Source organism: Lycium ferocissimum, chromosome 2, assembly GCF_029784015.1.
Source record: "Lycium ferocissimum isolate CSIRO_LF1 chromosome 2, AGI_CSIRO_Lferr_CH_V1, whole genome shotgun sequence".
Taxonomy (NCBI): domain Eukaryota; kingdom Viridiplantae; phylum Streptophyta; class Magnoliopsida; order Solanales; family Solanaceae; genus Lycium; species Lycium ferocissimum.
The window spans coordinates 26,648,858-26,662,497 of record NC_081343.1 but is presented as its reverse complement, the minus strand read 5'-3'; the positions used below and the strand labels follow the sequence as shown (position 1 = coordinate 26,662,497).

General features: G+C 40.2%; 1 protein-coding gene across 1 annotated transcript; it reads left to right on the top strand.

The window, feature by feature from the left end:
• The first annotated feature begins 11,217 nt into the window (after positions 1-11,217).
• On the top strand, positions 11,218-12,763 carry LOC132047471 (uncharacterized). The gene is made up of 2 exons (XM_059438513.1): positions 11,218-12,654; positions 12,710-12,763. The coding sequence occupies exons 1-2, from the start codon at positions 11,218-11,220 to the stop codon at positions 12,761-12,763; spliced, it is 1,491 nt and encodes a 496-aa protein (XP_059294496.1).
• The last annotated feature ends 877 nt before the right edge of the window (positions 12,764-13,640 follow it).

The following is a 13,640-nucleotide window of genomic DNA, read 5'->3' as shown; positions in this document are numbered from 1 at the left end:
CCAACCTTTTTCCAAAGTTTCGACAAACTTATTTTCTTCGATTTGCTTGGTCCCGGAACCTTTAGACTCTTGCTTAACACTTGTTAAGAGTATTCATTAACCTTATAAGGGTTCCATGACTTCTCCAAACTTACGTTAGTTTACTTACAACGCAAACGACGCTAAATTTTTTCGAGGTGTAACATTTCTTCCCCCTTAGGAACATTCGTCTTCGAATGTTAAGCTCTTAAGGATTTCTATGAAAATTTTGCCCGAGTTTCCCCTGTAATTGTACCACTACCATCCTATCACAACAACTCAAAATATACAATGCCTCACAGGGCTACAACATCAAAACCCATATTGGCCACACACGACAAAGAAATCATTTAAAGAAGTATCACATACCTGAGGATAATGGTGTCTCTGTCTGAACGTCTTTTGGAAGTGGAAATAAATGTGGGTACCTAGACTTCATATCTTCCTCGTACGATAATTGTTCTATACTCCAAATATCATCAATTGGTACAACTATGGGGGAATTTCTCAATACACTTTCGAAGCATAGACATGTAAAAGACTGAATATACAAATTTTGATTTTTGGGGTAAATCTAGTAGGTCCTTCGACTATCGTCTTGCGAAGTTTAGGGTATCCAAGGGTCATACTTACCTTTCTTATTACTTCTCATAAATTTCTCCAGAATGAGATTCCAAATTCCAAACAATCTGACATCCTCCTATTCTTATAGAATTTCATAGGAGCCATATGGATATTGGAATGATGACTAATACCATATGCAAATTCAATCCATACTAACTGGTCATTCAAATTTTCTTCGAGGTTCTAATATACATACTCATGACATATCCTCGGACGTCGGAAAAGGGTGTTCTACTTATCCGCTTATCTCAAGGTGGGAAGGAATACTGAAGTAATCTATATTCTTTAGGTTTCTCTATATATACTAATCCTCATGTGCTACTAGAAAACTGAACATCTTAGTCGGGTAACCAGATAATCAATAATTCTATGTTGATCATTTCCTGAACATTCTATACCTGGAATTTTCATATTATCATTATACACATTTGTATTATCAATTAATCGCGTTCCTCCGAATATTTCACTTTCATTTTAGTCCTTCTCAATTGGTAACTCCACTCCTTTCCATCGATAAGATGTTGCTAGGTTCTGGCTCGAATGCTTTTGCCTTTAAGGCTTCCTTATACAATGCTTTCCTAACTGTTCTATGATCTTTGGAACTTGTTATCCACACAACTAGCTCGCGGTGGCTATTTCACTTAACTTTTATCTTACTCTACTATTTACTTCGAATACCATCGTACTCAATCCTTCTCTGCTTCTTCATTTCTGAACTTCCTATAACACTCTTATCTTGAATTTCTGAGTAATTTCTTCCTTAGCGTACTCCCTTTCAATCTTTACTTAGTCATGCACATGACTGATTGGTTATGATTATCATCGAATCGCCATTTCATCTTATCGACCTGCTAGTGTAATATCCCTTTAAGGTGTTTTTGAATTCCTTTATTACCATATTTCCATCTTTTAACAAGGCCTACTTCTGATCCAATACTTGTCTGTCTCACCTTCCCCCCTTCAGGTGTTAGCCTATTATTCTATATTTAACATCCCATTAGTTTTTCTTTTTCTTGTAAGTACATACTCTCAGCGAATCCATAACCAATCTTAGTCATGACTATTCACTGTCTAAATTTATCTGGTCGGTTGCACATATTTGTAACGAGTCACATATTCTCGTAGACGTACTGATCCTGGATGGGCCTAAGATTTCATCAAAGAATCTTCATAGTTTCCTTACTGTTCTTCCAAGATCACCTTTCTCCTATTATTCGCTTTCCCTGTCTCATCACCGTGGTGGCATCTAGCGCCAATTTTTTATTCTCAAAATCTGCCCTGATTGTTAATGTTCCTCCTTCTCTTTGCCACATAAACACTCGGTCTTTAGACAAACCTCTTTTAAACTACAAATTCATCTTCTTAATGAAGGGTACATCTTATATCAATTCGCGACTTCCAACTCATTCATCTACCATTACATAACCAGTTCCTTCAAAGCATCTTTCACATCCTTCATTAGCTATTCAGCCTTATATTACTAACTCAATAATCTTGTGACAAGAGAACTTCTGAAAAAAGAATCTTTCTGTACTTTAGTCCTAATATCTTCTTACATCCATATAGCCGTATACTCGTACCTCCGTGCAACATCCTTGCCAATATACTTTATATGATAAAAAGCCCTTATAGATATCTAGCTGTTTTAACACGCACATCGTTCCCCTACCTCTTCTACCCTTTGTACTTATAAATTATTAGCTTATTTATACTCAAGGGTCATGCATAAATATATACTTATCCCTTCCACTTCTTACTTCAAGAAGAAGTTATAACTCCCATCTAATCATACTGACGTCTCATTGATAAAACACTTTGAAAGGTTTAATCCACTCAAGTTTCGCCCCCGTCCAACCATCAATATAATGAGTAACATAAAACAATGTAGAACTCGGATCAATCAATGCATATACATTATGAGGGAATACTGAAGATATACCTGTGGCAATATCGGGGAGGACTCAAGATCCTGTCGTCCAGCTAGTGCATAGATACGGTTTTGAGGGCCGCTCGAACTAGATGCTCCCCCTCTATCTCTACCACGACCTGTTGGCACCTGCGAACCTTGCCCCACAGGGCGTACGGATGATGAAGAACCAACTGCTGATCCTGTGGGTTGAGCCTTATCTCTGCCATTCCTCAATGGACAATCACACATCATATGACCAATCCAACCGCAGGCATAACAAGCACCAGAACCTAGGCGACACTGTCCAGAATGTGGCCTACCACACTTAGCACATCGAGGTGAAGGTAGTTTCACCTGGCCTGAATCATCCCTATACTGGAAACCCGAAACTCTGGAGCTCTGGCCCGGTCCAGAATAAATAGGACGATCAAATCTCTTGCCATACTAGGGGAGGTGCATTTGGCCCTCGCGAAGACATCCAAGTGTTGTACCAATGGACGGCCACATCCGGCAATCTATAAGAAGCCAATTCTATCCATCGACTCAATATCAGAAGCATGTATTATCCATAGCATCCTCAGCATCTCATCTATAAAGCCCTGTGGGTCTTCATCCGGCTTCGACCCGTAGAATTTTGGAGGATTCAGACTAATAAAATCATGGGCTCTTGCACTGACCGCTCTATCACCTTGGCCTGCACCTTGCCGCTGGGCTTAAGCGGCGACTAACTGGGTTAGCAACTGAATAGCCTCTCTCATCTGCTGACCCTCGGTATCTGGTGGAGGGACTGGGAGTACTAGAGCTGGAGCTAAGGCTCCTTCATGCTCCTCTGAAATGGGTAGAGTAGGAGAGGTTCAAGATGGAACCTCGTTATGGGACTCACCCTCTTCATAGGCATTGCCGAAATCATAACACATGATTAGGAAAAGGGGAAACCTAATAACATGGCTCTATCGCACAATCTAAGATTAGAAGGAAGGGTCAATGGTTCCTAAATGCCCTGTAACCTCTTGCATATAAGTGTGGCGCGCTTCACACGCATAAACAGGACTCTACTAGACACGGCTCATAGACATACCCTAGGACGAACTGCTCTGATACCACTTTTGTCACGACCCAACCAGAGGGCCATGATGGGTACCCAGATCTAACACACCGAGCACCTCTAAACATACATCTCATAATCACTTCTGGGTGGACCACAAAGATATCTCATGGGCGTCATACTCTGTAAGGGCACATGTTACAAGATAGTGACACATCTCTACATAATCATCAACAGCGTTGCCCATAAACACAAGCCAACAAGGCTGCCATAATATAAGACAACAATATGAACTGATAAGGTTATGAAACATCAAACTGTACACACACATGTCTACGAGCCTCTACATAGAACACAAGTGACTATAAGGACTAATACCAATAGACCGCAGCTCCGAAGTAAATGGAGCGCTCCTAGATTCCGCTGATGAAGCTCCTATGGGTCAGATCCGTCGACCTGTCTACCTGCTGGCATGAACGCAGCGTCCAGAAGAAGGGACATCAGTACGAACAGTGTACTGAGTATGTAAGGCGTGAATAATAACATATCAAGACATGTGGAACATAACATGAGATAAAGATAACATGTACATCTAATTTCCTCATAAGACGGATGCCATGCATGCTTAGCTTTCTTTTTAAAAAAAATTCCTTATATATATGAATAATAGTGCTACGGAACATGCAGCCCGATCCATAAATATTTTATATTGATGCGGAACGTGCAGCCCGATCCATAGATCATATCATTATATATTGCCGCGGAACGAACGGCCCGATCAATTTATCCATATATATCGCGTCCGGGCATCCCGCGTTCAGGACGATATCATTATATACCAACTGATCAGGTGGTTATGTGTATATAACGCCTCACATTTCCCCATATCCCATATATACATATATAAATATATATAAATATCGTATACATATATAAAACAAGTGGCATGCATGAGAGCCCAAATAAAAGCTACTACTTTTTCGGAGTGACGTAAGGTCGGTAACCTCCAATTTATATTATGGAACAATCATCATCGCTATATCTCACCTTGAAGGAACAATTATTATAAGGTGAGACCAACAACAATGAATAAAATTGGGAAAATCATGAAATAAGCTCAATAATCTCATAATAGAATTAAAATCATAAGCTTTGGAATTTCTAGAATTAAAATCATCATCATCATGTTCATCATAGAAAACATCTCATCTTTAGTATCATAAGAAGTTTTTAAGAATCATGAACTTCTAACTTTCTGAAGTAAGAAGGTTATGGAAACATATATGGAATCTAACATAGGAATCATGCCTTTTGAAAGAAAGGGACTAGCCTTAACATACCTTGTCGGTCGCCTTAACTTTAACTACTTAATGCTTGTCCTCCCAAGCTCATAAATCTACATTAAAGAGATTTCATACCACTGTTAGACTTATTGTCATATGCCTATCTTAAGTCTTTAAATTAAACCCCTTTAGAATCTGCCGAAATTCGGGCAGCATTTTCCCTATATCTTCTACTCCCTCCAATCTTCAAAACAACTCCCAAAATACAATAAAACATCAAAAATTCCATAATCAAAGGATTACATTCAAACTATACTCAATTCTATCCCAAAACTTCTTTTCATAATTAATCCATAACAACAACTTCATACAACCCCTTATATACTCGTATGCGACAATTCCTTAACGTCATTATTATCCCTCATAATAAGATTGTGCTCAAAACATACTAATAATTATAACTCAAATTAATTCACGATTCAAAATATCATCAATTGCATATTTGAACTTTTCCTCTAATTTCCTTCTCCTCAAATCTTAACATAATTACCAAACAAACTCATAATCATGAAACTACTATGAAATCTTACCTCAAAATTCAAGAACACTTCAATTCCATGGTTTGTCCACCTTGAAAATACTCACCCCAACATCTTCAAGAAGAGGAGACAAGTGTAGACCTCACTTGGAAACCCTTAATCACTTTAATCTTCACTTTGATCCTTGGTTTGGGCTTGGAAACATGTTGGAATATGTTTGGAGAAATTTCTAGGACTTCCTAGGACTTGAGGATATGTTAAAAATGAAATAAAAATGACCCAAAATTGTCATATAGACTTGTAGGAATATATGTGCATGTTGTAGAAGTTGGAAGAAGGTTCTAGAGGATTTGGGATAAGTTTATAGAGGTGTGGACATTGGTTGAATATTGTGGGAGATTCTAGAGAGGTATGGAGGTGAGAGATGGTGAGAAATTGATGAAAATTGATGAGTTAGATTACTTAAGGGGTATATATAATAGTCCAATTCGGTTTTTGGCTAATGGGCCGAAATTGTTGGGTCTTTTTATGTGGTTTCTAGAATTTTCGCGTAGGTTCGTGGGTTTCTGACAGTCCGTTTTAAAATGCCCATAAATTCCTACTCCGATGTCATATCGACAAACGGTTTGTTGCTTTGGAAACTAGACTCGACGAACTTTATTTTAGGCTCTTGAAATACCTCAAAACTCCTGATATACCTAGAGATATACCCCTCCAAATATGACCCAAAATTTCTATCCAAAATTTTTCCAACCTTTTTCCAAATTTTCGACAAACTTATTTTCTTTGATTTGCTTGGTGTCGGAACCTTTAGACACTTGCTTAACACTTATTAAGAGCATTCATTAACCTTATAAGGGTTCCATGACCTGTCTGAGCTTACGTTAGCTTACTTACAACACAAATGACGCCAAAATTTTTCGAGGTGTAACAGTCACCTACTCAAGTACCCCCTGTATCACAGTTACAGGGACTATAGGAGCCCCGAGGAGCTCCTGTACCTCCTGTTCTACTGCCCAGTTCTTTATATCAGTATATCATGAATGTTGTTCAGTTACTTAATCAATTAGTTGCCCCTCCATCTCAGCAACAGATGGAAGCATCTCCAAGTTCTGGACCTTCTAAAGGGACAAACGGTTCTAGAGTTCGAGATTTCCTCCATATGAATTCTCCAGAGTTTACAGTGTCCGACCCGAATGAAGATCCGCTCCACATTACACTCTATTTGATGCATTCTTCATACTTCATACGCTGAGGCTGGGGAATGAGCTTCTTATCGACTGAAGGATGTAGCGGTACTTTGGTATGAGTCATGGGAGAGGTCCAAGGAACTAGATGCACCTCCAGTAGTGTGGAAATGAGTCTTAGAGTGGTAATAGGCCACATTTCTATAAACCAACAGCCAGGCCATCATATTCTGCAGCCTATTCTACCACTAATGCATTTCCTTAGTTCTTGAGGCCAAGGTATGATCAGGGCACCCAGCCAGGGTCAAGTTCAAAAGCACCAGGTTTACAAACCCATGGGAGTACTTCAGATAAGGCTACCTCGATGGTATTATAGAAAGTCTAGGAAGGCACATACAGGGCCATGCCATCGGGGCATAGATGCATTCTATTGGTGTGTAGTTCTCGAACATATGTTACGCGACTGCCTAGAGATTAAAACGGGGGGACGGGGGGGGGGGGGGGGGGGGGGGGGGGGGGGGGAGGGGTAGAGGAAGCATGGCTCGGCCTATAGGGTCGGTCACAACATCATCGTCAACAACACCTTTCCCGAGCTGAAGTCCTCAGGCATCTGCACGTCGAGGCATAGGTAGGGGTGGAACTTCTAGCTCGGGCGGAAGTCTAAACTGCATTTATACTCTAGCAGCGTCGACACGATTCAGAGTCGTCATCGATGTGGTTACTAGTATACTATATGTCCTCACATAATGTATATGCACTGATAGATCTAGGGCTTACCTTATCATATGTTACTCCATTGTTCTTTGGGAGATTTGGAGTATTTCCAGACTTATTAGGTAAACTGTTTTCCATGTCTAAGTAGGTTGGTGAATCTGTTATAGCAGATGAGTTTATCGGGATTGTACAGTTGTAGTATGTTATCCTGACACAACAACGTAGCTTCTTGACTTAGAAATGATTGATTTTGATGTTATTATGGGTATGAATTGGTTATCATCTTGTTACGCCACGCTCTTGTCGGTGAAGATCGCGAGATTCCTTTTTCTGGGCAAGGCAGGCCTGGAATGGAAAGGTGATGCGGTGATGCCTAAGGGGCCAATAAAGGAATTAGTACACATGAAATATAATTCCAACAATTGCAAGTAGGAGGGAACTACCTTGCATGAAGGGTTTCAAACTTCAATTGAATCCTAATTGCTCATGAAATTATGTTGGGAGTACTTATGGCGCCTTTTCATTTTATTTATGTATTCATTTATCTTTGGTAGTGATTGTTTATTTTAATTGTTAACTGTAACTTTTGAACACTACTAAATTCAGGGAGTGTAATTACTTTAGAGAAACATTTAATTTATTTAGATAGCACGATATGTCCGCTGTAATATATGTTATGTGAATTTAGTTTTACTGAACATAGAATTGTCTATATGATTTTAAAGTGGAACTTGAAAATGGCACTGAAAGTCAAAAAGATGATGTCAAAATGAAAAATAATTAGTTCAAAAACATTCATAAAGCAAGGCAAAGTTAAGAAGTAACCATAAATGCAACTAATTAGAGGTGTAAAATCACATTATAAGGTTTTATGAGTTAGAGTTGTAGAATGTGTATTTATTATTGCCGTGAAATAAATAATAACAAAATTTTATTGAAATTTGTGATAATCTCATAATAAATTCACATAATGTAAATACATTAATTACACAGGACAATATGCATGAAAAAAGAAGTCGTGCACCAACAATAAATTACCTAGGCGTTCCTCTCAATATTGGCCAGGCTTATTCATCCACAACATCTGCTTAATATTTTTTCTTTAGGTATTTGCTTTTTACAATGGCAACGAGGGCTTCATGCAAATCTAATATAATAAACTCTTCCATGATAACAAAATGCCATGGATTTATTCGCTTCATCTTTAATCTTGTATTGTTTTCTATATTCGTACACCAATTGAAACATTTTATTGAATGAACAATGTGAATTGATGAAGGAAAAAAATTCATCTTTCGCCGAACTTAAGAAATAAATTGTTTAAATAGTGCAAACTTTGTCTTTCTATGAAATTTAGGACCCATAACACAAAAGGCCATTTTATGACACTAATGTTTAGCTAATGGAAGTTACTCTTCTGACTAGTTTTATTGCCTGCTTGGACATTCTTTGGACGGGTTGATCTATTATATTGTGCTAATTTGTCTGGTGACATTGATGCATTAGCTGAATTTTCTTTAAAGGTGATTGATTTTACTGAGCCAACACTATACAAACTACACTTCTAATATGATTGAATTTCTGGAACTCGGATTATCCAGTAGTTGGCACTGTCAATTAAAATTGCTGGCATAGGCACTAGTTGGAAGCTAGATAGATATTACTAGTTACTCTTCTTTTCCATATAGTAAACCAGTAGAAGATTTAATATAGAATAGTTCAGCAATCAAAGAAAATTCAATGGTCTTCACATCAAAGATCAGTGCGTATGTGTAATATCAAGTATAGTATCCAAAGATTGAAATTGGAGATACATTTAAATATTATAAAATTATACTGTTCAGTGTGCAGTTGCATAAAAGAGTTGTCTAATCTGGCGCTACCTGATGCAGTATTGTAATGAGAGACCTACTTGTTACATCCCGTAATTTTGTATGTTGGATACGTCGTAAGTCAATCGACATAAGTTCAAGGACAAGATGCTTTTTGAAGTTATAAGTAGTTATACTATGTTTAACAAGTGATAAGGATGTGTCATAAGAACTAGAGGTTAAACGAATCGGAAAAAATAAGTTTTGTCAAAGTTTAGAGATGTTGAACAAGTTATACGGACTGTATGGAACTTCTGTTATCTTCAAGTATGCAAATAAAGAGATCGGTGTATAAAAATTTGAGGTCCCGAAATAATATTGGACTTAACAAGTGTGACGACGGTGATTGAGAATAATATTTAGTGTATGTATAAAGAGGCTATGGACTAGAGTTCTACCACATGATTATGATAATGAGTATATAAAGTATGTTAAAAGTGGTCCATGTTTAAGTGAATTGAGATCAAAAAATTAATTATGTGGACAATTGATTAAATGTTGGTGGAGTGGGAAAAATGAATTAATTAAGGAGTAGTGCGATTAGTGCGTGGTGAAGGCGTCTACGTGGAATCATAAGGAAAATGGTAGCAAATGACTAATCAAAAATTGTGGACATGTGCTGATTTATTTGGGAAAAGGGAAATATGTGTTTAATTAGCTGGGACCCACGGTCTATATAAGGAATTGATTCCTTCTTCCTTGAGATATCAACTTGGACACTAATTTTCCATTAATGAAATTTGCAACAACGTGCTTTTAACTGTAGCAGCAATATGCATTCCATATGTGTATATCAACGTGTTTACTATATTGGCAGCAACTACTTATTTAAATTGATCCCATTGAAGCAGCAAGATACGAAGAACAGCGTAGAGGTTATGCCCACGCCGATTACGTGACTCAACACCAATTGTTCTTTGGGATTTTAGCAAATTGGAGATTTCTTCGAAGTAAAATAAGGTGGAAGAAGAGTAGTTCTTGGTGTATACGGGTAAAACCGAGGATATTGGCACGCTCGGTTTCCCATTGTCATGGTTATGCTCGGTCACGATGTGACCGGCTCATCGGGAACGAGGCATCAAGCTCGTTCTGGGATAAGGCGATAAAGGAAGGGCAGTTAACTGCCATAAAGAGAAGACCGAAATATCCACCCTCAACCGGATATTTCGGCGTCGATCTCGGTAACAGCTATCACCAGATTTCTTTTTCTTTATTTAGAATTGTACTAGGGTTGGGACTCCTCTACTATATAAAGAGGAGGGTCCCATCCATTAAAGGAGGTTGGCAACAAAAAGACAGGAAGAGTTCATATCAAGAAAAAATAAGAATCCTTTGAAACCATTCCCACTTGTTCTTAAGTTCATCTTTATTATTCACCTTGTAAGTACTCAACAGAGGGTATCGACCTCGATTTCTGTACCCGAGGCCAGACATACTTAATAGTTGGTCAGATCTGCTTCTTTATTCACTTATTGCCTTATCTTGCAATTTAATCCATAATTGAATTTAGCCACATATCTTTGGCATCACGCATAAATTTAATTGTTCTCCGTTTTAAGGTTAAACAGTTTGGCGCCCACCGTGGGGCCTTAGATAATAGTGGCGGTTCAATACAACATTCTGGTTACGCTCGATATTTTACACTTGTTCTTTAAGGTTTGATTTCAGGTATACCAGAAATGTCGGATTCCCATTCTGTCAACTTCCAAGTGGAACCAAGCCATCACGAGCATGACGACGGGGACGTACCAAACAACAACGCGCCCCCCGTTAATCCTGTTCAAGTCGGATCATCGGTGGGCAACGTACCGGCCGGTGAGAATAACGGAGTCATGCTGCAACAGCTCCAAAACTAGTTAGACATGGCTATGGCTCAATTACAGGCCCAGCAAGAGATCATAGCGCAATTGCAAAACCGAGGTCAGGTACCGGATATTGGCCCATCAGAGCAGACCCAGGATACGGAGGAAAGATACGTCCCACGGGGTAACGAGAACCACCCCGGGTAAAGCGGCCAATTGATAAGAATGCTCGAAGAATTGACTAAACGAGTCGAGTCCGGCGAAAAGAAGATAGAGGCGAACGACAAGAAGGTGGAGAACTACAACTCGAGGGTCGATCAGATTTCGGGGGCTCCACCAGTGTTGAAGGGACCGGATTCGAAAAAATTTGTTCAAATGCCATTTTCGCCGAGTGCGGCACCGATGAAAATCCCTAAGAGATTTCGCATGCCCGATATCCCGAAGTATAATGGGACGACGGACCCAAATGAACATGTGACTGCATATACATGTGCTATTAAGGGCAATGATCTCGCCGATGACGAAAGGGAATCAGTGCTACTTAAGAAATTTGGGGAAACCCTGTCAAAGGGGGCGATGATTTGGTATCATAACTTGCCCGAGCATTCAATTGATTCATTTGCCATGCTCGCTGATGCTTTCGTCAAGGCCCATGCCGGGGCCATCAAGGTCGAAACACGAAAATCGGACTTGTTCAACGTCAAGCAACGAGATGACGAGACCCTCCGCGAGTTTGTGGCTCGATTTCAAATGGAGCGCATGGACTTACCCCCAGTCACTGACGATTGGGCCGTTCAGGCTTTCACCCAAGGGCTCAATTCAAGGAGCTCGATCACATCTATGGAGCTAAAGCAAAATCTGATAGAATACCCGGCGATCGCCTGGGTTGATGTACACAACAGGTATCAGTCGAAGATCAGGGTCGAAGATGATAAGATTCTGAGGGCTGCTTCGGTATCATGGCATTCTGGTAAAGGGAGTGATCGATTGAGGAGAGTGGTAGATCGGGATTCCAGATCGTCATATGACAGGTACCAGCCTTACCCACTCGATCGAAGGGGAAACGGGCGCAACAGCGAATCAGGCAAGAATGATAGGAGGAATGATCGAAGGAATGATCGAGGCCAAAGTAGCCGTGGATTGATAAACAGAAATGCTGTCGATAGAGCCCCGGGAAATAGAGAAACTCCAAGGTTATCCGAGTACAACTTTTGCGTCGATGTAGCAACCATAGCGGCGGTCGTTATCCGAAACAAAGAAACAAGACATCCAAGGCCAATCCAATCTGATCCAGAGAAGCGGGATAAAAGTCTTATTTGTAAGTATCATCATACTCACGGCCATCGGACCGAGGATTGTCATCAGCTGAGAGAGGAAGTCGCTCGTCTGTTCAATTTGGGACATCTTCGAGAATTCCTAAGTGAACGAGCAAAAACTCATTTCAAGAACCTGGACTCCAACAAGCAGGATAGGCCGGAAGAGCCTCAGCAAGTGATACACATGATCATGGGAGGAACTGACGTTCCCATTGGGCCGGTTGTAAAACGCACCAAAATTTCCATAACGAGGGAAAAGCGTATCCGGAATGATGACCCCGATGGTCCCATCACGTTCAATGACGAGGACATGGAAGGCATCGCCCAGCCGCATAACGACACACTGGTAATATCTATCCTTGTCAATAAATTTAGAATTAAACGTGTGCTAATTGATCCAGGTAGCTCGGCTAATATCATCCGATGGAGAGTCATCGAACAGCTGGGACTACTAGATCAGATCGTGCCGGCAATACGGGTCCTCAACGGATTCAACATGGCATGCGAAACGACGAAGGGTGAGATCACTTTACCGATCAATATGGCAGGAACTACGCAGCAGACAAAATTTTATGTGATAGAGGGAGACATGGGATACAATGCATTGCTGGGCAGACCGTGGATTCACCTCGTGAGAGCGGTTCCCTCGACTATGCATCAGGTATTGAAATTCCCGACCCCAGAAGGTATCAAAACCGTCCGTGGTGAACAACAGGCCGCAAAAGAAATGTTCGCGGTTGAAGAATCTGTTAAGACTATAAAGGCGCCAGATCGGAACGAAGGGAAGAATGCCAAATAGCAATCACAGATCCCGATCCCGGAATCTTCGAAAGATCGGAACGGAGACACACTAGACGAAGAGTTAAAATTTGGAGTACCGAGAACCTTTGTGGTGCCCGATGATTCTGATGCCACTAAGTCCACAGTCGAAGAACTCGAGCAAGTCATATTGTTCGTCCATCTACCAGAGAAGAAGGTATACCTGGCACGGGGTTAACCCCCGAGCTCAGGAAAGAATTTATTGAGTTTCTTAAAAATAACTCAGATTGCTTTGCTTGGTCCCATTTAGACATGACAGGTATTCCACCGGACGTGACGACACACAAGTTGAGCCTGGATCCAAGTTTTCCTCCGGTCAAACAAAAGCGGAGGCCACAACCCGAGGTAAAACATGCATTCGTCAAGGACGAGGTAACCAAGCTTCTTAATATAGGATCCATTCGAGAGGTAAAATACCCAGATTGGTTAGCTAACGTTGTAGTAGTGCCTAAAAAGGGGAATAAGTTTAGAATGTGCGTAGATTATAAAGATTTAAACAAAGCCTGCCCGAAG